A 23,324-nucleotide genomic window follows, 5' to 3' on the forward strand; every position below is an offset into this window, starting at 1 on the left:
GAACCTCTCCATTAGGAAAGATGTGAGCCCACACAGGTAAGTTGAAATCGACCTCCTTTAATTTAAAAAAAACAAACAGCATTATGCATTAAGGCACTCCGTGCCTTCCTCAGGTGCCATTGCTTGTTTTAGATGTACTGTCCACTTCAAGTAACGGAGCGACTCTCTGAGATTTGTGGCGACACTCCTGCCACCTTTAAAGGGAAGATTTTCAAACTCGCTGCCCCAAGTTTAACTGGCTGCAGTAACACATGTGGAAGTCCTTGCCCCAGTAGGTGGTGACTGCAGCCCCCTAAGTCTTATGATTCTTGTAGTGTTCTGGCAGCTCGATTTGCTGACCTTCACCCTACCATCAATAATCATAGTGTGCCGGTGTACCTTCGCCTAAGTAAGCAGAGGCGCCGCGATGCAATCATCAACCAGACTTCTGGCCTGCCAATATGCTGCTAGTTGCAGTGGTTTGGCGTTTCCCAAGTGCCTTGAGATGCACCACCAGTTGCCACAGTCCACCGAGCTCTTAAGGGTGGGGGCTTAAGTGCGAGGGGCTACGCACAAAATATCGGACCAAACAAAACTCTCCAGTAGGATAGACGTGAGCCCACACAGGTAAGTTGAAATCGACCTCCTTTAATTTAAAAAAAACAAACGGCATTATGCATTTCGGCACTCCGTGCCTTCCTCAATAGCCATTGCTTGTTTTAGATGTACTGTCCACTTCAAGTAACGGAGCGTCTCTCTGAGATTTGTGGAGACACTCCTTCCACCTTTAAAGGGAATATTTTCAAACTCGCTGCCCCGAGTTTAACTGGCTGCAGTAACACATGTGGAAGTCCTTGCCCCAGTGGGCGGTGACTGCAGCCCCCTTAGACTTATGGTTCTTGTAGTGTTCTGGGGGCTCGATTTGCTGACCTTCCCCCTACCATCAATAATCACAGCGTGCCGGTGTAACTTCGCCTAAGTAAGCAGAGGTGCCGCGATGCAATCATCACCCAGACTTCTGGCCTGGCAATACGCTGTGAGTTGCGGTGGTTCTGCTTTTCCCAAGCACCTTGAGATGCACCTCCAGTTGCCACAGTCCGCCGAACTCTTAAGGGTGGGGGCTCGAGTGGCCACGCACAAAATATCCGACCAAACGAACCTCTCCGGTAGGAAAGACGTGAGCCCACATAGGTAAGTTGAAATCGACCTCCGTTAATTTAAAAAAACAAACGGCATTATGCATTTCGGCACTCCATGCCTTCCTCAGATGCATTGCTTGTATTTAGATGTACTGTCCACTTCAAGTAACGGAGCGTCTCTCTGAGATTTGTGGAGACACTCCTTCCACCTTTAAAGGGAAGATTTTCAAACTCGCTGCCCCAAGTTTAACTGGCTGCAGTAACAAATGTGGAAGTCCTTGCCCCAGTGGGTGGTGACTGCAGCCCCCTTAGACTTATGGTTCTTGTAGTGTTCTGGCGGCTCGATTTGCTGACCTTCACCCTACCATCAATAATCACAGCGTGCAGGTGTACCTTCGCCTAAGTAAGCAGAGGCACCGCGATGCAAACATCACCCAGAATTCTGGCCTGGCAATACGCTGTGAGTTGCGGTGGTTCGACATTTCCCAAGCGCCTTGAAATGCACCACCAGTTGCCACAGTCCTCCGAACTCTTAAGGGTGGGGGCTCGAGTGCGAGTGGCCACGCACAAAATATCCGACCATATGAACCTCTCCATTAGGAAAGATGTGAGCCCACACAGGTAAGTTGAAATCGACCTCCTTTAATTTAAAAAAACAAACAGCATTATGCATTTCGGCACTCCGTGCCTTCCTCAGGTGCCATTGCTTGTTTTAGATGTACTGTCCACTTCAAGTAACGGAGCGACTCTCTGAGATTTGGGGCGACACTCCTTCCACCTTTAAAGTTAAGATTTTCAAACTCGCTGCCCCAAGTTTAACTGGCTGCAGTAACACATGTGGAAGTCCTTGCCCCAGTAGGTGGTGACTGCAGCCCCCTTAGTCTTATGATTCTTGTAGTGTTCTGGCAGCTCGATTTGCTGACCTTCACCCTACCATCAATAATCATAGTGTGCCGGTGTACCTTCGCCTAAGTAAGCAGAGGCGCCGCGATGCAATCATCACCCAGACTTCTGGCCTGGCAATATCGATGCGAGTTGCGGTGGTTCGGCGTTTCCCAAGCGCCTCGAGATGCACCACCAATTGCCACAGTCCGCCAAACTCTTAAGGGTGGGGGCTCGAGTGCGAGTGGCCATGCACAAAATATCCGACCAAATGAACCTCTCCGGTAGGAAAGACGTGAGCCCACATAGGTAAGTTGAAATCGACCTCCGTTAATTTAAAAAAATAAACGGCATTATGCATTTCGGCACTCCATGCCTTCCTCAGATGCATTGCTTGTATTTAGATGTACTGTCCACTTCAAGTAACGGAGCGTCTCTCTGAGATTTGTGGAGACACTCCTTCCACCTTTAAAGGGAAGATTTTCAAACTCTCTGCCCCAAGTTTAACTGGCTGCTGTAACACATGTGGAAGTCCTTGCCCCAGTGGGTGGTGACTGCAGCCCTCTTAGACTTATGGTTCTTGTAGTGTTCTGGTGGCTCGATTTGCTGACCTTCACCCTACCATCAATAATCACAGCGTGGCGGTGTACCTTCGCCTAAGTAAGCAGAGGCTCCGCGATGCAATCATCACCCAGACTTCTGGCCTGGCAATATGCTGTGAGTTGCGGTGGTTCGGCGTTTCCCAAGCGCCTTGAGATGCACCACCAGTTGCCACAGTCCGCCGAACTCTTAAGGGTGGGGGCTCGAATGCGAGTGGCCACGCACAAAATATCCGACCAAACAAACCTCTCCAGTAGGAAAGACGTGAGCCCACACAGGTAAGTTGAAATCGACCTCCTTTAATTTAAAAAAACAAATGGCATTATGCATTTCGGCACTCCGTGCCTTCCTCAGATGCCATTGCTTGTTTTAGATGTACTGTCCACTTCAAGTAACGGAGTGTCTCTCTGAGATTTGTGGAGACACTCCTTCCACTCCTTCCACCTTTAAAGGGAAGATTTTCAAACGTGTTGTCCCGAGTTTAACTGGCTGCAGTAACACATGTTATATATGTATATATATATTCACTGGAAAAAAAATGTTTTATTTACACTACAATGGCCACCTTACCTGAACCTCAAGGTAGCCACTGTATTAAGTTGTCCCTTTGCATATCAGGATACCATATACTTCATGATTTCGAAATGTCTGGCCATTGTACAGCCAATACAGCAAAAAAATGGTTTCAATCTAGCAAGACTTTAGCCACTTCTACTGGGTGAGGCTGTTCGATCCCTTTCCCACCAATGCTATCTTTGTGGCTTGAACACAGCTTGTTACTTGAAGGACAGTCATGTTACACTTGTGGTATTATGTGTGTCCAGTGGCCCTTCTTTTGATACTCATTGGATGCTGCTCATATAGTCACAGAAGCCATCGATGGCCTGTTGTTAGATGCTGTGCTACTGCTATGCTCAGCCTGCCCAGTGGGTCTTTTCAACCTCCCTCCCTTTGGCTGCTTGTGCTATTCACCATGCCTGGTGGCTCTTTTACATCATGCCACTGCTACTCCTATCTTTCAGCATGCCCGGCAGCTCCCTTTCATGTTGCCACCAGACTCCCGCTGCTTTTCACTTCTCCTGTTCATCGTGCTACTGGCTTACTGCTAATGTTGAGTGCACCTAGTTTCCCATGTTAAAAGTGACGCAAAAGTGGCGCAAGGGGCTTGTAAATCTGCCCCATTGTGTACAGCTTCGACGGCGCAGATTCCTGAAAGCGCTGCCAAAGGAACTAGCAGCTCCCACTTCCATCTTGTGATGCACCAGAGCAACAACTAAATTTGATCTTCGCAAGCATTTGACACTGAAAGATGAACAGGGCGCATATGGGATATGCAAAGGAGAATTCTCTTACGATAATTAGAGGTTGACACGGTTCAGAGCTCATTGCAATATCAAATATCTGTTGTATACACCCACATTTTCTCCAATTAAAAAAGATGACTCTCTGTTTGTGAGCCAGAAGGCAGCATACCTGCTCGATGTGGCTGATAGATCCGATACTGCCTGAACCATGTCTGTGGTTAGTGCATCCAGAACGCTGGTCAAAAACTCGTGCTTCTTTGCACCCGGGCAGCCTAGAAAAAACAGTTATTTCGTCAGCAACTATAAAAACAAACTTCCATAGACAACTTATTTGTATCACATTCTCGGATTTTAGGACGGTTACTTTCTTATATAAAAAAAGTGGGATGTAGCGTGTTTTTTTAATTAAATCAACAATCATCAAGAATGTCAATCAAACATGGTATGTGGACTTAAAGGGTCACAAATAAAAGTTCTCCTTTGGCTTCTGATTGACTGCTTTGTAAAAGGGCGGCAGGTAATCATCGGGTTACATGGATTCAAGCAGCACCTGTTATGTTGACAGAGAATGCCATTTCAGCATCAACACCTTTCAGACCCCGCGATCTTAAGCTGAAGGCAAGATAAGGAAAAAAACATCACCCATAAGATGTCTGAAAACTTAAAAAAAATACCTGGGGGTAGATTCCAAAAACATTTTGCGCTGGTTTAGGGTCACAAAAGTGACGGTAACCATGACAAAATGTTTTTTCCGTCATTTACTTTCCGGTACAAAATGTATTTTGCGCTGGAAAGTACCCTGAAAGTAATGCAAAGCAGCATTTGCGATACTTCGTGCCAAGGGTGAGTTACATGGGTGGTACATCGGCGTTCCCGTGCAACCACCCATGCCTTAGACACAAAACCCTATCTACAAAAAATTGCAGTGTTTAGCGCCTAAAGTTAATACCATATGAAAGAAGGCGTTAAAAGGAGAAATGTTTTTATTTCTCCTTTTGTTCCGACTTTGCATGCGTGCTGCACTGGGCAGCGCACATACAAAGTAGGAAAAGTTTTAAAGTGCATCTGCGCATACTATTTTGTACTGGAAGGGTACCCTTAGAGTAAAAAACCTATGGTAGACTCAGGCACACAGCCTAGCACTACGGCGTTAAGCTGTGTGGCTGTTGCAAGGTAGCTAAAATCTGTGCTGGCACTAGGGAGAAGGGGGGAGAGACCAATATCTCTGTAGATATGTTGCTCTCCTGCTCCCTCTCTGTCACGCAATGCAGCACAGCATTTTTGGCTGTTGCACTGCATTCCGTGATTTTTTTGAGAATCTGGGCTTTGCTGCCTTGAGAGAGAAGTTGGAAGAAGTAATCTTGACACTAATGTGATTTATAATAATGCAACACAGTTTAGGCGTAGAGTTAAAAACAAGCATTGGCATAGCCAATAGGTCTCGCTTTTGGGACCTTATAAGTGTTAGCTATGCAACAGTTGCACAGCTAAATAACTAAATACTTATAAGGTCCCAAAAGCGAGACCTATTGGCTATACAAAGCGGCCATGCGGCCGTGAAAGTGATCGCGATAGCCGCGAAAGTTAAAGTAATCGCGGTAAAGTGGGCGCGCGCTCCCGGGCACATGCACTGTAGCTCTAGGCTGGCCTGGTAGCACTTTTTGGAGCCCTCTCAATAAGTCTCGCCAGACCAGCGCATGCGCTGGGTCAGGCGAGACCTAACAATGAAGGACTTCTTCATGGGAATTTGGCGTAGGGCAACGTAGCAAGGCATGTTGCTGCCTTGCCCTATTCCAAAGTGAAAGGGCAGCAATGCAGCCTAGCGCCAACGTAGGTATCCTTGCACCCTTGTACCACGGTGCAAGGGTGCCTCTGTTTCATGCAGGATTGTTTTTTGTGCAGGAAGGGGCACCTTCCTGTACAAAAACAATCCAAAGAGGCGTCAAACCTATGCTCTCCACAATACAGACGCCCTTTCACTCTGAGGCAAGGGTGTCTGCATTAGCGCATTACAACTGAAAGAGTGCCAGTACAGGGAAAGAGAAGGGCCACATCTTAGCAGACTTGGTGCTGTTTTGCTCTCTTCCGTTCACGCAAAGCAGTGCCACAACTTTACTTGCATCCCTGCATTGAGGTTTTTTTGTTTAGTAAACTTGGGCCCTGGTTTGTTTCACTCTATCTTAAAAACATTTTAACTCCCCTTCCCTCCCACAAAACTGGTATAAGTGTTTTGGAAAGGGTTAATGCCCTGCATGTATCAATACAAGTGATGGAGCTGGCTAGCCATGCTCTCTAAAACCTCTGCTGAACCAGGCAAAGAGTGCGGTGTCTGCATTGCCATAAACACGCATTATCTCATCACTTGGGACTTAAGTAAATATGGTGTGAAATGAGAACATATTTTGAAAGGAACACATTGCAAACTGTTTTCGCACAAGTGCTAGAAACTTGTAAACATGCTTTCAAAATGAGCAACTGTTCCATAAAATGGCGTCTCACTTCTGGTAAGTTTAACAAGAGATTGTTTATTTTGTTTAGCACTAGAAGCGAGAGTGTTTTTTTTCTGGTAGAAGGTATGTAATTGCAAGGGACATGTTTATGCTGAGCACACATTCATTTTGATAGCTACTAAACATATTACGCAAAATACATTTAAAAGCTCAATGTGACAAGGTCTCTGTGTGATTTACAAGCAGTCTCAGACATATGTTCCAGAAGCGATGATCTTATAAGAGCAGAGGGGGAGAACACATATCATTATATAACTGAAAGGTGGAAAAATACCACATAATTTAACAAGACATTCAAGTAATGGACACACTTAAAAAGTTTTATTAGAAATCAGAATTGAAAAGTGAACATGTCTGCGCATTACATAAGATACCTTTGCAGAATTCGCTCAAGTTAACAGAGTTAATAGAACCTTATGTTTGCCAAAAAAACAGACTTGCAAAATTTCCCGACAAAACTGTAATTCAACTGTAGTTTTTCCTTAAGCTGGCACAGACATGTTAAGATTATCACAGCTCCTTAAACATAATATATTAAACGACTATAGAATTGTGTGCTATGTCCTTGTTAGAAATGGGGTCTCTAGTTGGCATTCGATATGCACCCTATCCAAGATGGGACCCTCACTCTAGTCAGGGTAGCGGATCACACAGCTAAGAAAACCCCTGCTCACCCCCTTGGTAGTTTAGCATGAGCAGTCAGGCTTATCTCAGAAGCAAAGTGTAAAGCATTTGTACATACGCACACAGTAACACAGTGAAAACACTACAGAAGGAGTCCACACCAAGGTGCATATCAATGGCTACACCTCATATTGCGTGGATTCCGTCGCTCCAAAAATGTCAGGTTGGGCCAGTGGTGGTCTGTTAATTTCGGTTAGAAACACTTTAGCCTGTAGATACAAGCAACTTTTATTAAATTCACTTGACATTATGGGCATCCAGATCACATTCCCATCTGGCCTAGTCCTGACCGTGCTAAATGTTTATGCTACATCAAAACCTTTTAATAGCGAATCCATAGTAGTCTCCCTATTGGATGATCTAGTATAGGGTTTTCAAGTGAACTCTAAAATGATAGTTGCTGGGGACTTTAACGCTGCGTTCGAGCCCTCTGCTATATTAAGTGCTTCTCTTGAAGAGGAGGACTAGTTATAGGGTATCACTAATGTGGTAGCTGGTAAACATGGCCAACGCTACTCAAATGTTTCACTACAGATCGCTTCCGTAATTGCTAGTAGGAATCTGAGGGCATGTAATGGAAGAACTCAATCTGACATAGGATGGAAGACCTCTTTTTTAAGAGGAGTGCCTACACAAGCATAATAGATTATATTTTTGTTGATGTTACAATATGGCCACTAATAGAGGATATGATAATTCAACCAAGATTAGAAAGTGACCGTAACTCTTTGTTTTTAAAATTAAAGGGCATGGTTTTGGATAGGGATGTTTATTGTCATATTTCCAAATCAATAGAGACAAGCCCAACCAATAATCGTAGAAGAGTCACATGGCAGAAAATTCAAGCAGACCAGGACCTTCATGCTAGAATATACGAGTTCCTAGTGGCCTCTCTATCTAACTTGTGCGGCCACAAGAATAGTTTTGATTCAATCTATGCCCCGTACGTTATCTCAGTACACAAAGAAGTTTTTAAGATCCTAGAATCAGTTTTCCTAAAACAGACTCGTACTGGAAGACCTGCCAGCGTAAGGCATTGCAACTGGTTTAACAACGACTGTAAGAAAGCCAAAAAGGCACTACAAAAAGCAGTTAGAGAGCGTTCTAGATTGGATATAACCTCAGCTCGTAACATCTATAGAGTAGCACTTAGCAAAGCAAAGCGCGAATATGCTGACACAAACTGGAATGATCTGGTTCTAGCAGCCCAAGCCAGAGATAGCCGCAAGTTTTGGCTCTTTGTATCTAAGGGCAATGCGGAAAACCCCATTTCCAATAACCATCATATTCAACAGGAAGTTTGGGTGGAACATTTTTTGCGTTTATATTACGATGATGTGGCCACCATGGATTTACACACAGACCAGGCTGCCCCAATCGTAGCTAACCCTGTTTTTAATAAAACCGTAAATAATCCCCCGTTAGCTTTTAGCCTAGAGGATACTATGTCTGCAATCAACAAATTAAAAGCAGGCAAAGCCCCAGGACCCTATTTGATACTGGGGGATTTGTATAAATCGGAACCAATGATATGGGGAGCATACATAAATCTTCAGTCTAATTGTATACTGGCTAGTGGGGATATTCCTGAAACTTGGGAGGGGAGCAGAGGTAATAACTATCTTTAAAAAGGGCGATCCTGATATCCCCTCCAATTATAGACCTATTAGTCTAATCGATAATCTTCAGAAGATTTTTGCCAGGCAAGTTTTCGATAAACTTCAAGAATGGATGGATGCTAATATGGTATTGTCCCCTGCCCAAGCGGGCTTCCGTGCCAAAATCAGCACGTGCGACCAAGTCTTCAGGTTTTCGCTGCTGGCATGGAAGTACGTGCTACTTAGGAAACCGCGGCTCTACGTAGCATTTGTGGACCTGCGAGCCGCATTTGATTTTGTTCCGCGCAACTTGCTGTGAAAAACCATGCTTGAACAAGGAGCCCCAGAAAATCTGGTGTCTATAATTGCCAGATTGCAAAAGGACAATTATGCCCAGATCAGGTGGGGGGAAAATGAGGAATTGACAGATGATTCCGATTCAACGGGGGTGCGACAAAGGTGTGTTCTCACCCTCACACTGTTTTCCCTGTTTATCAATGATGTGGTTAGTTGTTTAATGGGTTGTAAAGTGATGCCCCTACGATGAACGATGCAAAAGTCCCCATCCTGCTCTTAGCAGATGACTCTTTATTAATATCTACAACCCCCATGGGTTTACAGGCACTATTAGATACATTTCTGTGCTTTTGCAAAGAGAAGAAACTAGAACTGAACACCTCCAAAACTAAATTTATGGCGTTCGTAAAAGTACGGGGCAGTATATGAGAGGTTAAGATTTTACATGAACCATGGGAGCGGGTAAAAAGTTTTGATTATTTAGACATAGGTTTAAATGAGACGCTTAGTTGGGAATATCAGCTGAGGAAGAGCTCTCTAATACTTTGCCAAAGATCTAAATCAGTATTAAGATTTTTAAAACAATCTTACACCCAACCCCTCTCACCGGCCCTTGAAATTGATCATGCAAAAGCCCAAAGTGGTGCCCTTTACGGAGCAGAGATATGGGGATTTATCTCTGTAAACAAACTAACGATTTGCAAGAATAATTTTGCAAGGGTGCTCATCTCGCTACCTGTTACAACCCCACTCACCCCACTTTTTTGTGATCTAGGGATAAAAAGAATAGGCGATCTAGCCGCCCTGAGACCACTAACTTATTGGCTGCGTCTATGGACCACTCCGCAATTAATCGATTATCGTAATTCCTTACGGAAGGTCCTAGCACTCAATGGGGCAAAACAACTACCTTGGTTCAGACATATTGCTAAATGGTGCAAACTACTGAACCTGATGGGCTTGTGGGAGCACCCAGAAAGGGCCACTAAACGTGACATTCTGACCCTCAAAGCTACGTACTGGAGTGCAGTAGGGGAACATTATACTAACAATCAAAGAAGTGGACAGCTAACATCTAAATCTTTAAATGTTAAATCTAGCTTTCTGTTTGAACTCTTTCTTGACCTGATTTCACCCCCTTTTGCTAAGAGCTTGTATATTAGGTTTAGATACGGTAATCTGCTATTGAAATTTCCAGGGAGAGAGGCGACTGGCCTGGTTTTAGAGTTTTGCCCTGCTTGCCGTGAAGTTTATGAAACTGAAGAACACATCTTGTTTTTTTGCACAATGTATCTGCAGTTGCGCAGGAAATGGATTAGACCATTATGCCTTAATCCGGGTGCCAGGCAGCACCAGATTGTGTTCAGGTTTTTAAAATCAGATACTTCAGGGCCAATAGTTTTTGCTCTTAGTCGTTTTCTATTTTCCTTCTGGCTGATTCTTCAAACATTTTTTTATTATAGTAATGAAGTCATTTTTTTATTCTTTCTCTCCTTATGTTGTACATGTATCTTAAAATATTAAGTTGGTACATATGGTCCAGCACCCCAAATGTCTGGTGGATTGTATAGCACTCCCCTTTAGCTTGATTAGGCCAAATGAATTTTTATATGTATGTTCTATTAACCTGATTCGGGATGTCATTTGTACTTGTGCTCAAAATGGTTTCATACTATTTTAATTGTATATTTATTTGTGTTTTATTTCTTGCATACTTTGATGGTGTTTTGTACAAATGACCAAATAAAGTTATATATGAGTGAGTCCACACCAGGTAGAAAAATAGCCAATATCACTTTTCAAAGGGTAAGTAAGCTACATTCATAGGAATCTATGGATGTGGTAGTTTTAGCACAAAGTACCTTACATGCGTTAAAATTGAAGAAGAAAACAGGCAAAGGGGAGGTGAGGTGATGGAAAAGCAAAGCAATGTGTTGGTTCCTTATTACACAGAGGAGGTGATGTGTCGCTTCCGTACTGGCAGAGGAGGTGATACATTGATTCCTTACTGACAGAGGAAGTGATGCATCAGTTCCTTACTGCTAGGCAGGGGAGGTGATGCATCGATTCCTTGCTGACAGGGAAGGTGGTGTGTTGATTCCTTACTAACAGGGGAGGCAATGTGTCGATTCCTTGCTGGTAGTGGAAGTGATGCGTTGATCTCCGGACACGCGGCCTCGGCTCTTTACTGCTGGGAAAACGTCAATGAAGAAACAGCGTCGAAGTACAATACGTAAAAATCCAGACCTTGGAAGCAGGATGTAGAAAGCAAAGTCCAGTCCTTTCACTCAAGGACAGGAAGCAGCAGGACAGTCAGTCCCTCCTACAGCATCCAGCTCTTCTTTCTGGCAGAATATCATTTTGTCAAGAAGTCTTCTGACGTAATGGTGTGACAGCTCCAGTACATATACCAGCTTCTGCCTTTGAAGTAGGCAAACTTCAAAGGAAAGTCTTTGTAGTGCACAAGACCCTGCCTTTCCCTGACCTGGCTCCGGACACTACAGGGGGTACTGACAGCTTTGTTGCGGACAGGCACAGCCCTATTCAAGTGTCAGTGGCAACTCCTCCCACCACTCTAGCTCAGAAAGCCCCATTAGTCTGGTGATTTGCCATCATGATATGCAACATTGAGATAAAACAATGTGATCAAAAGACCTCTGTTTCCGTCTGAATCAATCAAAGTTTATTTGTCCACATATTTATTTCTATGGATTTCATGATCAAGTTGAAAGAACACTAAAATCAATTTTAATACCACACAAATCCCAAAATTTAATTCAAATGCACCTGTCTTTTGGCCATTAGAATGTCTTTAATTAGTTTTTATTGTGTTTAATTATATATAGATTTTTCGAATTTTGTTTCTTTGGCCTGGTATATAAATTATTTTACGTGTTATTACCAAAGGATTACTCTTGGTGTGAAGTGAGTTGGTTGTTTGGCTGCTGGATTGCTCGGTGATTGAATGAGTTGTATTTTTGTGAATAACATATGAGGAATGAATGGAGATAGTGTGTATGTAAGTTACTTGACGAATGGTAGAGAGATGTGCATTTGAATTACATTTGGGGGTATGTGTGGTGTTAAAATTGGTTTTAATGTTCTTTCAACTTGATCTTGAAATCCATAGAAAGGACTATGTGGACAAATAAACTTTGATTGATTCAGATGGAAACAGAGGTCTTGTGATCACATTGTTTTATATCAATGTGTTTGTTTTTAAATTTTGAGTTGTTATAAGTATTGGAATTTGTGTTGCTTTTTGTCTAATTGGGGCTCAGTCTTACTGATTGGAGCCCAAACCCTTGATTGTTATTGTTATCATGATATGCAAGGCACACCTCAACTCCCTTTGTGTAACTGCCTAGCTAGAGTGAATGCACAAGAGTACAACTGTCAACCAACCCAGATGTGGATTCCACAGACAGGCAGAGACACAGAATAGTAGAGCAAGAAAATGCTCACTTTCTAAAAGTGGCATTTTCAAACACTCAATTTAAAAACCAACTTGCTCCCAGCCTCTTGATTGGAAATTTTCAATTTCTGCAGGGTCACACCAGACGTTTGCCTTCTTTTTTCTGAACCCATTCTTGTTGACCTTAGAAGTCTGTTCAGTTTACCCCTGCTAACCCTCAGTAAAGTGGTTGTTTGCTCCCTTTTCAACATGGTAAAATTGGCACACACTTAATTGGCACATTTAACTTACTTATAATTCCATAGTATACAGTACTTTATGTACCTAGGGATTGTAAATTAAACGATTCAAGTGGGCTGCAGCACTTATTGTGCAACCCACTAAAGTAGCACTGAAAACATTGCAGCCGTAGTGCAATTTAATTACTGCCATTTGGTCCAGGTAAACCTTTTGTCAGGCCCCAATCTTTCTTTTTGATACTTTAAGTCACCTCTAAAGAAGGCTGTGGCTAAGCCCAGAGGAAAGAGAAGAAGTGAAGAGAACCAGTTTTAGGGTTAGACAAAGTGCTGGCACTGGGTATAAAAGGGGCTTCCCCAAAACCTGAAATCAGAACAGTCTCTGAACCTGAGAAGAAGGACTGCTCTGCTGTCTGTGACCTGAGAAAAGCCCTGAAGACTGGACAGCACAAGCCTAGTTAGTGTATCTGACCTATGACCCTTCGCGGTCAGCATCAAATTACGTCTAGATGCTGTTCTACCACCACCAAAAACTATTATTGCCATTTTGTGATTCTTGGCACTATTTTTACTTAAACCTTTGGAAATCCATAACTCTGGTTTCTCTCATTGTCTTTTTACTGTCATTTTGTTAGCTAACAATTATTCTGTTTTTCTAATTCATTTTGGGGTTTGTATTGTTCTGCATTTCAGCTTCATTACTGTTTTAGTATTGTATAAATACTTCACATATTGCCTCTAAGATAAGCCTGACTGTTTTTGTGCCAAGTTACCCGAGGGTTAAGCATAGATTTATTTAAAAACTCTCCCTGATGATGTGGGTTTTCACTGCCCTCAACTAATATTCCAACTTCTCACACTCATCCAGTGTGGGATAGCTACAAAGCTAATTTTACCTCACGTTTGTTGAATGTTGAAACTAAATTTGAACAGGAATGGATTAGGCTGCCGAAGTGGATTTTCAAACGTATTAAGTGCATGCTTATAGAATATTTAAAAATTGGGTTGCATAGAAATGTAATTTTAAAACTTTAGAGGAAACCTGTGTTTGCATGAAATGAATTTACGTGTATCACTGCCCCATGAAACACTTGTTTTTCCCAAATCGTTCCAGACATGTCATGAGCACAGGATATTGTGATTTTGTAGTGAGTGAACGAGTGAGTGAATTAATTAATATGGTACACGCTGTAAAAAGAACAATCACTAGATCTGTGAATTATACGTGGGAGCAGTTTTAAATCTCTTGCCCCATTCATTAAATACGAAAGTGAGTTGAGTTTGAGACAACAGCGCACATTACAAGAGATAATAACTCTACGGGGCGAGAGTGATGCCATTTTGCCTCCAAAGAATTTAAAGTGTTATAAGCGTCCCAGAACCTGTATGAATGTTTAGCAGATTTACCTGACTTGTTCTTACATGATTAAATGCTGTGAGGCAGATCTACAAGGAAGTGCCGCAGCGTGGCAACGCAAGCCCTTTGGCTGCGCCATGCTGCAGCACTTCCAAAGCACAGGTACGCAACATATTTACAAGAATATATCACATCTCTGTGCTTCCCCCTGCGCTGGTTCACAAACTGCAGCCATGCGCTGGCGCAGGCACCCTTGCACCAATGTGCAAGGATGCCGGCGTCGTGGGGAGATTGTTTTTGTGCAGGAAAGGGCACCTTCCTGCACAAAAACAATCACCACAGGCATTTTCCTCTTTCAATGCATGCTGTAGAATACAGCACGCATTGAAAGAGGAAAAAACGAGGAGAAATTAAAACATTTCTCCTCGTTGCGCCTCGCTACGCCACTTCAGACGCATTACCAGATTTACGATTTCTCGTAAAATTGTAGCTGTGTCTTGTTCCATGGGTGTTGTGTGGGAACACCCACAGCAACATCCATGGAACACCCCTTCAACGCAAAGTGCTGAGTGTGAAGGGGCCGTATTTACAAGGAGAGGAAAAGTCATACAGGGTGTCTTTTCCTGTCCTTGTAAATATAGAAAAGCCACCTGCGCCCCCAGTACGTCAAGAACAGTGATGTACTGGTGGCGCATGGGGCTTGTAAATCTGCCCCTAAGTGTATTTACCGTACGTAGACAGAGCAAGGAAAGTGTGTGAAAGATCACTGCTTTTGGAACTAGGAAAGAGGCCTTGAATCAAGTGGTTATTTGGGCTTCTCACTTCCTTAGCAGGTACCGCACTGAAAGTACATTCATGTCATTTCAGAAGGCACAGAGCTCTTCATGACTAGACATCCAGAAGCAGTCTTATTTCTATCTTAGTGTCTCTTCCTTCTGGCAAAACCAAGTGTAAAGATGAACTTTTAACTCACGATACTGCATTCTGGATGGTATTTTCATACTAAATATTAGTTCATTACTCTCTGTTCCTCGTATCAGCAGCACTACCTTTGGTGTAACTATTTCTTGTGGACACGTGTCAACCACAGCAGTAATGATCAAATAACTTTATAATGTTGACATGTATTCCTCTACCTACACGCTGTCGTAAAAGACTGGGGGTTGGAACCATGTTTTTTGCCAATTCTGAATTATGTGATTTTGAAAACGAAACCTCTGCATCTGTCTGGAACACCATTTTCTAGAACACAGATAATAACAGATGCCTAAGAATGTAATAATCTTTCCTCTGTATTCTAATATATTTTGCGTCCAGTTTGCACAGATTCCACCCTGTACCACCCCAGTAGCATTCCCAATTTGTACAAATAGGCATTTGGGATAATTATTATTCATGCCAGAGCTCCCTAGTACCTGTTGGAAAGACTGCATTTAAGAAACATATGTACCTTGAATTTATCAAAAGAAAAAAAGGAGTACACGTCGTTCATATTTCATTTTCCTATATTTTAAGTTATCATTTCCAGGTGCTTTAATACCAAATTCACATATTGTTATTTGATTCAAGAACCTAGTCCCTCAACAATATTAGTGCCAGCGATGTTGGTTGGACGAGATCCCTGTGGTCTCACTTCATGTATTTCGCTTGAAAGTAGCCTGTTTAAAGGGTTGTTACTGCAGCCAGCAACCCAGAGACCACACGTCACACATCACTTGAAAGGAATATCTTCAATTGACCATTCCCTGAAGCTCGTATGCAGAAAATTGGCTGACAAAAAAGCTTCCATTTTGCAATTACAGAAGCTTATGTTTTGGAGACATATTGTGTGAGTTATGACTGCCAAGAAAGAGAACTTTCTGTAAAGCATATACCACTATCTGCCACAGTCCCTCTGCCACGCAATCCAGATATTGAATGCACTACCAGTGGAGTGCACTGCTTCCAAAGCCTGCTCCCTTGCTACAGTGAGATGTTTAGAAAATGAAGAAAGCGCTTCATAACATGGGTGGCAGGTAAGAGTTAAAATATATAGTGTCTGATTCCCATTGAGTGGCACAAACATTTACGAGGACATTTTACCTCCTCGCAAATGTTTTCTGCACTCAGACAGGCAGAGACACAGAATAGTAGAGCAAGAAAATGCTCACTTTCTAAAAGTGGCATTTTCAAACACTCAATTTAAAAACCAACTTGCTCCCAGCCTCTCACCATGCACAAAAGTGTGGCCTCACTTCCGTGGCGCGGGACGCGCCCGGGCAAAGCCTGGGCCAAGGGCAGACCCGTCCTTGCCAGGAAGAGGCAGGGCAGGGCCACTCCCCTTGGCGCCGATCCTTCAACATTACCCTGCTGGTAAGATCTTTTGGACCAATCAATTGACTTGTAAACTTCCAGAAGTTCCCTTCTGTATTGTACGATTTGTTATTGGCCATCCCATCAACAGCAACGACCATAGGACTCTTCCGGCAGGAGCTGGCTGTGGAACCAGGAAAGGGTACACATGTTATCCATTTGAACAATCGTGTAAACCAATTATGTACTGTAACAGACCGGGAAGTATTTGAGAAATTTTTCACTTTGACTACTGGCCATTTAACTCTCTCTTCTTAGTTATTTGTGTTTCTGTTAATTGTGCCATCTGATTGTACTTTGTCCCCCAGCTCTTGCTTTTATAATTTTACCCCGGTCCTATTTGGTTGACTCTAGTGATGAAGCTGTACCTTAGATCTGTCTGATTTTAAAAATGGGTAAGCGCGCTTGCGTAGCCAAACACTCACCGCGTCCCCAAGTGACCATTCCTTCCGAAATGCCCCCAACTTCAATTGACAGTATGCTTCAGAGGGCTATAGGGGTGATAACCACCAAAATAGAGTTGACTGAGAGGCGTCTGTCACTAACTCCAAGCATCTTCTGTCCGGTGCCTGAGTCTTCCACCTCCCAAGCCGTTACCCCTGTGTCTGCATCTAGGTTATTAGAGCCCATACCCAGGACAACAGAGTCCTTCCCACCTTCACCTCATGAAGTTCCACCAGTGGTCTTTATGGGACCTGTACAGAATCATCTGGAATTCCAGTTGCCGCATCTCCTGACCCCTTAACCTCTAGTACATCTAGGAGAGGTCTCTCCTCGAAAGCAGCAGAAGTATCTCCCTTGGTCTAGATGGAGGGTACCCAATTCCCCAATTTCTACATGCATAATGCCCCTTCTGACAACCTTAACCCTGACCACAAGCTGAGGATTTTATCCTGGAAGATTGCCGGACTAAAAAGCAAACTGCACTGCCCAGAATGGGGGCTTTTTGTAGAGAAATTTGATGTGTGCATGATCCAGGAAACGTGGGCAAGGGATGACATCGTAAGGATGGAGTTCGCATTTCTCAATGTGCCGGCCATTTCGGGGGGTAGAGGTAGACCCTCAATGGAGCTTATGCACTTGGGTCGCTACGCACCAGGGCTGTACTGTGGAAGTCTCTACTTGAGATTTGTTGATCTGAAAACAGCCTTTGATTTGGTCCCTAGAGACAAACTGAGGGAGGTACTTAAACACCTGGGTATACTCTCTACCTCTACCTCTTGACCTTGATCAGGGGACTACACGAGGGCAACTTTGCCCAAGTAAGGCACAGGAAATTTAGGGAACTAACCTCCCATTTTCCAGTTAACAGAGGAGTAAGGCAGGGGTGTGTGCTCGCCCCTACCCTGTTTTGCATTTTCATCAACGCTCTGGTTGCCCAACTAAATGAGGTAAAGGACAGCGATGCCCCAAAGCTGGAGCATAGTAAGGTGCCAGCAATGATATTCACAGGGCGACACTTTGCTACTATCTAAGTTGCCCATTGGCATCCAGAGGGTTCTTGATAGTTTTGCTACATTCTGCAAAAACTAGGGGGCTGGAGATCAACACATTAAAGAGCAAATTCATGGTCTTCAATCCAGGCAACACATCCCGCCCAAATCCCTCTCTAAATGGTACCCTGCTTGAAAGGGTGACAGTCTTCGACTATCTAGGTGTCACGCTGTCCGAAACTTTTGAGTGGGGCCCGCAACTAGCCTAAGCAAGTCTCAAGCTAGCACAGACTGTGAGGGGAATTGCAAAAATATATAGGCACTCCTCCCACAAACTGGCTGGGCGTGTAGCTGAGATCCATAAAGTGCAAGCTAGGGGCACCGCAATGTATAGGGCCGGATTATGGGGTCATCGTCCCTCTGGCGTTTTGACTAAAATAGAGAATAACTTTATGAGACAGATGTTAGGTCTTCCGCCAAATAACCCCTTCACCCCCCTACGCCTGGACTTAGGAATCAGACAAATCACGGTGGAGATTGGACTTAGGCCACTAACCTTCTGGCGTAGACTGTGGGCAACCCCGGAACTAGCAGTCAACCAGTCAGAGCTAAAGGAGTTACTGGGTCTCCCGGGTCTGGGTATGTGAGAAGTTGGCCTGGCATATGCTGGTCACTAGTTATAGTGGCCACCTTGCACCAGTCCAATTCAACTCTTATGGTAGATAGGTTTAGGACAACCTTTTAAAGAAAGCTACCCTAGAGGTAGCTGTGGAGAGCAGCCTTCAGGCTAAGTCTCAGAGGAATGTAAAGCAGCTTGTTTTACCTTAAAATCTCTTGAATTACCAAATGAAAGGACACCACACTGGTATATATATCAAATATATATGTATTTATTACTAGACACACTGTACTAATCTCTTTATGAGATTAGAAGTCAAGAACATATGCAAATATCAACGTTTCACAATAAGTTAAGCACAAATATGGCTGGGGCCCTAGGGGCGAACCAGACCATATACTAAAAAAGAGGTTTAGGAAAGTCGACTTGCAAGGGGACAAGGCCTAGGGCCTGTAGAATCACTGGGGCTTCACTAATCCACCCAAGGCAGGTAAGTAAAAGATCCACGGGACATGCGTGCAGTGTGAGAACACAGCCGCGGGTTCCCTATTGATTTCAATGGAGCAAGTCGCGGTTGGATTTTTAAAGTTTTAGGGTACTTCGAAGGAGTCTACAAGCAAGCCACTTACAAGGTAAGTAATTCGAGGGCCAACACGCACAGGAGCACCGGAGTGCACGAGTTACCTCACCCAGGGAAGCCGGGTGCATAGGTGTCTTTTGGTGTCGGGTAGCGTCCTCGTTTTCTATGGAAGCCGAAGAAGATTTGCTGCTTGTGAAGACTGGAGAAGTGTCCGGTGAAATCCAAGACTGGATTCAAGATGAAGAAGACCTGAAAGCAGAAGGGACAGTGTTCACAGTCACTTGCCAGTGACCCGGGGCCAGGAAGATGGATGCCCACGGAATTCGGGTGATTTCAGGTGATCAAGGGTGTTTTGACTCTTCAGCCACGGGGTCCAGGAGGCATCGATGATGACCAGCAGCTGGGTTTGGAGTGTCCCACAATGTCGGCAGCTTACGGAGGTGTCGGCAACCGGATTGGAGCAAACAAGCCTTGGCAACAGCAAGTCTCGTGGAAGCTGAAGAAAGTCAGCGGTGCAGACCAGCAAGGTCTGAGGGACTCACCCAGTGAAGTAAATGAGGGCAGGCCTGGAGCAACCAGGGGAGCCCTTTGGTTCGATGAGAAAGTCTTCAGGGGACCCACAAGCCAATGGGCAAGGGATCACGAAGACGCCTTGTGAGGATTCACTTCACAGGAGCCCACGGTCACTCGGGACGAGGTAGGCCTCTGATTTTCGAGGAAAGTCCTGCTGGAGGCTTGGACCACACGTGGTCCAATGCACAAGTTCATAGAACATTGTGTAACTGTTGCACTTGACAATAGTGCACGGTACCTGGGTATTGCTGCTTCTCATCACTCGTGGGGTCTACTTGCCTTATCTCTGCTGGGGACTCACAATTGCCGTCGAGAAGTCAGGAAATCCACTTCTGGGGCTGCAGGGATTTCAGACTCCAGTGGGAGCGGGTAAGTTTGTGACCGTTGATTCAAGTTTTTGGTGCCTGCCAAGCAGGGGAGTCACTCCTTGACTCCAAGGGACATTCTTCTGTCTTCCAAAGGTAGTGGAACGTCGAAGGACCAGGATTCTTCTTGTAAAGCGTCGTCCAGGGATATCTAACTTGCAATGGCAAGGTTTCCCTAACTTATACTAAAGGAAAGGGAGGGACTAGCTCTATGACCACTCCTCTGGGAGGGTCAGGGTAGGGGGTGGTTATACCCACTTCCCTTTGTCCAGTTTCGCACCAGAGCAGGGACAGGTAGCCCCTGAACGGGTTTGAGCTGGCATATGCACAGAGGAGCCTACTGGTCCCCCAGTGCAGGACTTCAAAGCACTCTAGGAGTGCACCCACCCAGCCCCAATACACTAAATCCTGTCTGGAAGGTGGTTACACCTCCCTGTGACAGGATGCCTATTCTAGGGCCTCCTCCACTGCGAGTTTCAGTCAGCAGCAGGAGGGCAGCCCAGTGTCTGTGCTGGTGGCATCCATTTTGTGATGCCAGGGCTCTTTCAGATTTCTACCGTGTTTCCACAGTGGGTACATGTCGTCCCCTCTAGAAGGGTGGGATCATACTCCCACACCAGTTACTGGTGTGGGGGTATGATGCCAAGTTGTTTGACACCAAACACGACATGTTTTGATGCAGTCATTCCAAAGTTAGCATTTACAGGTAGGTTATAATGCACTTAAGAGTATATGGTTTAACCGCATCCACAAACAGCCACAGAGAATAGACTCTGCCAGCTGCAGAGGAGCCCTGCTCATGCAGAGGCACCCCCTCACATTGTAAACCAAGCACCCTGCCCTCAGGATTGATAGGGTCTGCCTTAGGGGTGACTGATAGGTTTATATGTGTGTGTATGGTGAGATATAGGGAGCCTATACCTCAGTGAGGAGTGCTAACACTACCTCACCCAGGCTGCAGTAGCGGGGCTGTGGTGTCAGATTTAGTCTGCTTCCCAGGGGTGGCATAATAGATGCTTCAGCCTTTGGTAGACCTGTGAAGTACCTATGTCCTAGGTACCTAGGGTACCATATACTAGGGGCTCATAAGGCACCACAGTATCCAATCACTAGTGCATCTAATATGCCCTCCAAGTTGTTTAGAGAGAACAGAGAGACTGGGGCCCTGATTAGCAGGGACCCAGCCAGACTATAGCCAGAAACCAGTGTATACATCAGATAAAAAGTGGGGGCAACATAAGTGCAGATCCTACTCTCCTACAGGGTAAATTACCATGGCTTTCATATATAAGGGATGTATGCTCTAGGTTGGGCAATCCAAGTTTATGGAGCAACCCTGAGGAAGGGTGCCCAGCAATCTCGCGCTCAGAGCTAGTAAGGGCCTATAGGTAGCTCAAACTAGCAGTCATCCAGGGGAACTCTGGACTTGGTCACCTAACAGTTGATTTTTTAAGTATTGTAGCCGAGTATTTGATTGAGTCCTTTCTGGATGATATCCAACCTACCATGGCAAGGAAATTATATATCCAGTTCAGAATAGGGACCTTGCCGCTCTGTGCCTTTACCAACAAATGGCTAAAAGCCACTCCCCTTGGGTGGCCCCGCTTGCAATTGTGTCGATGAGTCAGAGCTTCATGTTTTTTTCTTTTGTCCTGGCTATAAAATACCCAGAGAGCGCTGGCTTGTCCCACTTTGCAGGAATTTAGAGTGTATGTACTGTATGGAGGCATTTAGAATTTTGAAATTTGATCCTCAACCACCCATTGTTTTTGCCGCATCCCAATTTTTAAACTCAATGTGGCGTAGTCGTAGGGTGCTGATAAACCCGCCACCGCAATTACAAAACTCCCATAGTGCATACATTGATACATTTTAACCTTTTAACTTACTTTTAACCCCTTCCATATTTTAACAAACAACATAAATGATAAACTGAAATCTGACTACAGCAAAATGGTATCTGTATATTTTTATGATTGTTGTGACTTTACACAGGGTATTTGACTTGGTAGCTGGTTGAGGACGAGATAAAGCCTTGAATCCCACGAACCTCCCACCCTGTGATGTACTCTAATGCTGCTAAATATGCAACTTGTGTTTTTTACCTTAACTGTAATCTATTGGTTTATGTTATGTGTTTTTATCGCAACTGTTTTACTATCTACTTTTTATGGTCTACAATGACCGAAATAAAGTTTGTTGGAATGGAATGGTTTGTCAAGCAAACTAGCCTCATGGTTCTCAGGCACAACATTTTCAAACGTAAGCAAACTGAGGCTGAAGATGTTGATGGTTACACAGCTGAATGTCTATTCATGGCATTTACCGATCAGGTGACCAGAGATCAGTTCATTTGTCAATGTAAAGATAAACAAATAAGACATTAGCTGTTAAGTATGGGTAATCCCACACTAGAAGAGACTATCAAAAGTGGTCAAAAGTATCGAAATATCTTGAGCTTCTTTGAGGGAATTGGATGATAAGCCCTTAGAGAGTGTGGGTGTGGTTGGGGGCTTCAAGGTCGAACAGAAAGCTGGATGCCCTAAACTCAGCAAGCCAGAAAACTGAAATTCCTAAAGTGTGGGTATGTGTATGCACTGCGGAAAATCACTGAATCCCATAGATGGAAGGTGTCCTGAAGTCAACGTTACATGTAACTACTGCAGAACATAGGGTCATTTTGCAAAGGTTTTTTTGAAGAAGAAATTGCACAAGAAAAGTGTTGCATGTGTGCTTGAGTCTGAAGGAGAGTCTGACTCTGAAATTATATTTGTGGTTTGTGATGGTTCCGGTGATGGACAGTTAGAAGGTGATCCGTCAAAGTGTGTTGACCCTATTGTGGAAGTGGTTGTGGGGGGAAGCCCCTCAAGCATTGGGTTAATTCTGGATCCAGAATTACCATGATAACACAAAAACTCTTTAAAGAAATGTGGGGTGAGAGACAACTTTTTCCTCCTGATCGTTCTACTGTAGCTGACGAGGGTCGCAAAATTGAGCTATTGGGCTAATTAGAAGATGAAATGATGTTCAAAATAGGAGGATTAAGGAAAAGATCTATGTGGCTGGTAAAGGACTCAATATCCTTGGGGGTTCCACCAAGGTCTTTTTGGATGATTTTGAGACCAGGGACCAAGGAACAGGTTCTCATTGTTGACTGTGATGATAGTGGCCAGAGGTGTAAGAAAAAGTTTCCCACTGTCTTTGGAGACAAGTTAGGCAAAATTGTTGGGTTCAAACATAAAATCATCATGAGGGAAGGTGCGATACCCATCAAGCGCAAACTAATGGGAGTTCCCTTTAGCATTAGGGAGGACTTGAACAAAGAACTGGTGTACCTCCTTTGCGTTAATGGCATAATTGACCCCACAGAATCCTCCCTGTGACTTTTGCCCCTTGTAGTT

The 23,324-nt window shown here is 44.1% G+C and overlaps 1 protein-coding gene across 4 annotated transcripts in view; it reads right to left on the reverse strand.

Annotated features, from left to right (window-relative positions):
- SMOC2 (SPARC related modular calcium binding 2) overlaps positions 1–23,324 on the reverse strand; it is a 1,475,178-nt gene that overhangs the window by 132,842 nt on the left and 1,319,012 nt on the right. For all 4 annotated transcript variants that reach the window (XM_085612111.1, XM_085612114.1, XM_085612113.1 and 1 more), the window contains exon 10: positions 4,074–4,176. In XM_085612111.1, coding sequence (XP_085468237.1) covers positions 4,074–4,176 — 103 coding nt within the window. The remainder of the gene's footprint in view (positions 1–4,073; positions 4,177–23,324) is intronic.

This window comes from Triturus cristatus, chromosome 6 (genome assembly GCF_964204655.1).
Source record: "Triturus cristatus chromosome 6, aTriCri1.1, whole genome shotgun sequence".
Lineage (NCBI taxonomy): Eukaryota > Metazoa > Chordata > Amphibia > Caudata > Salamandridae > Triturus > Triturus cristatus.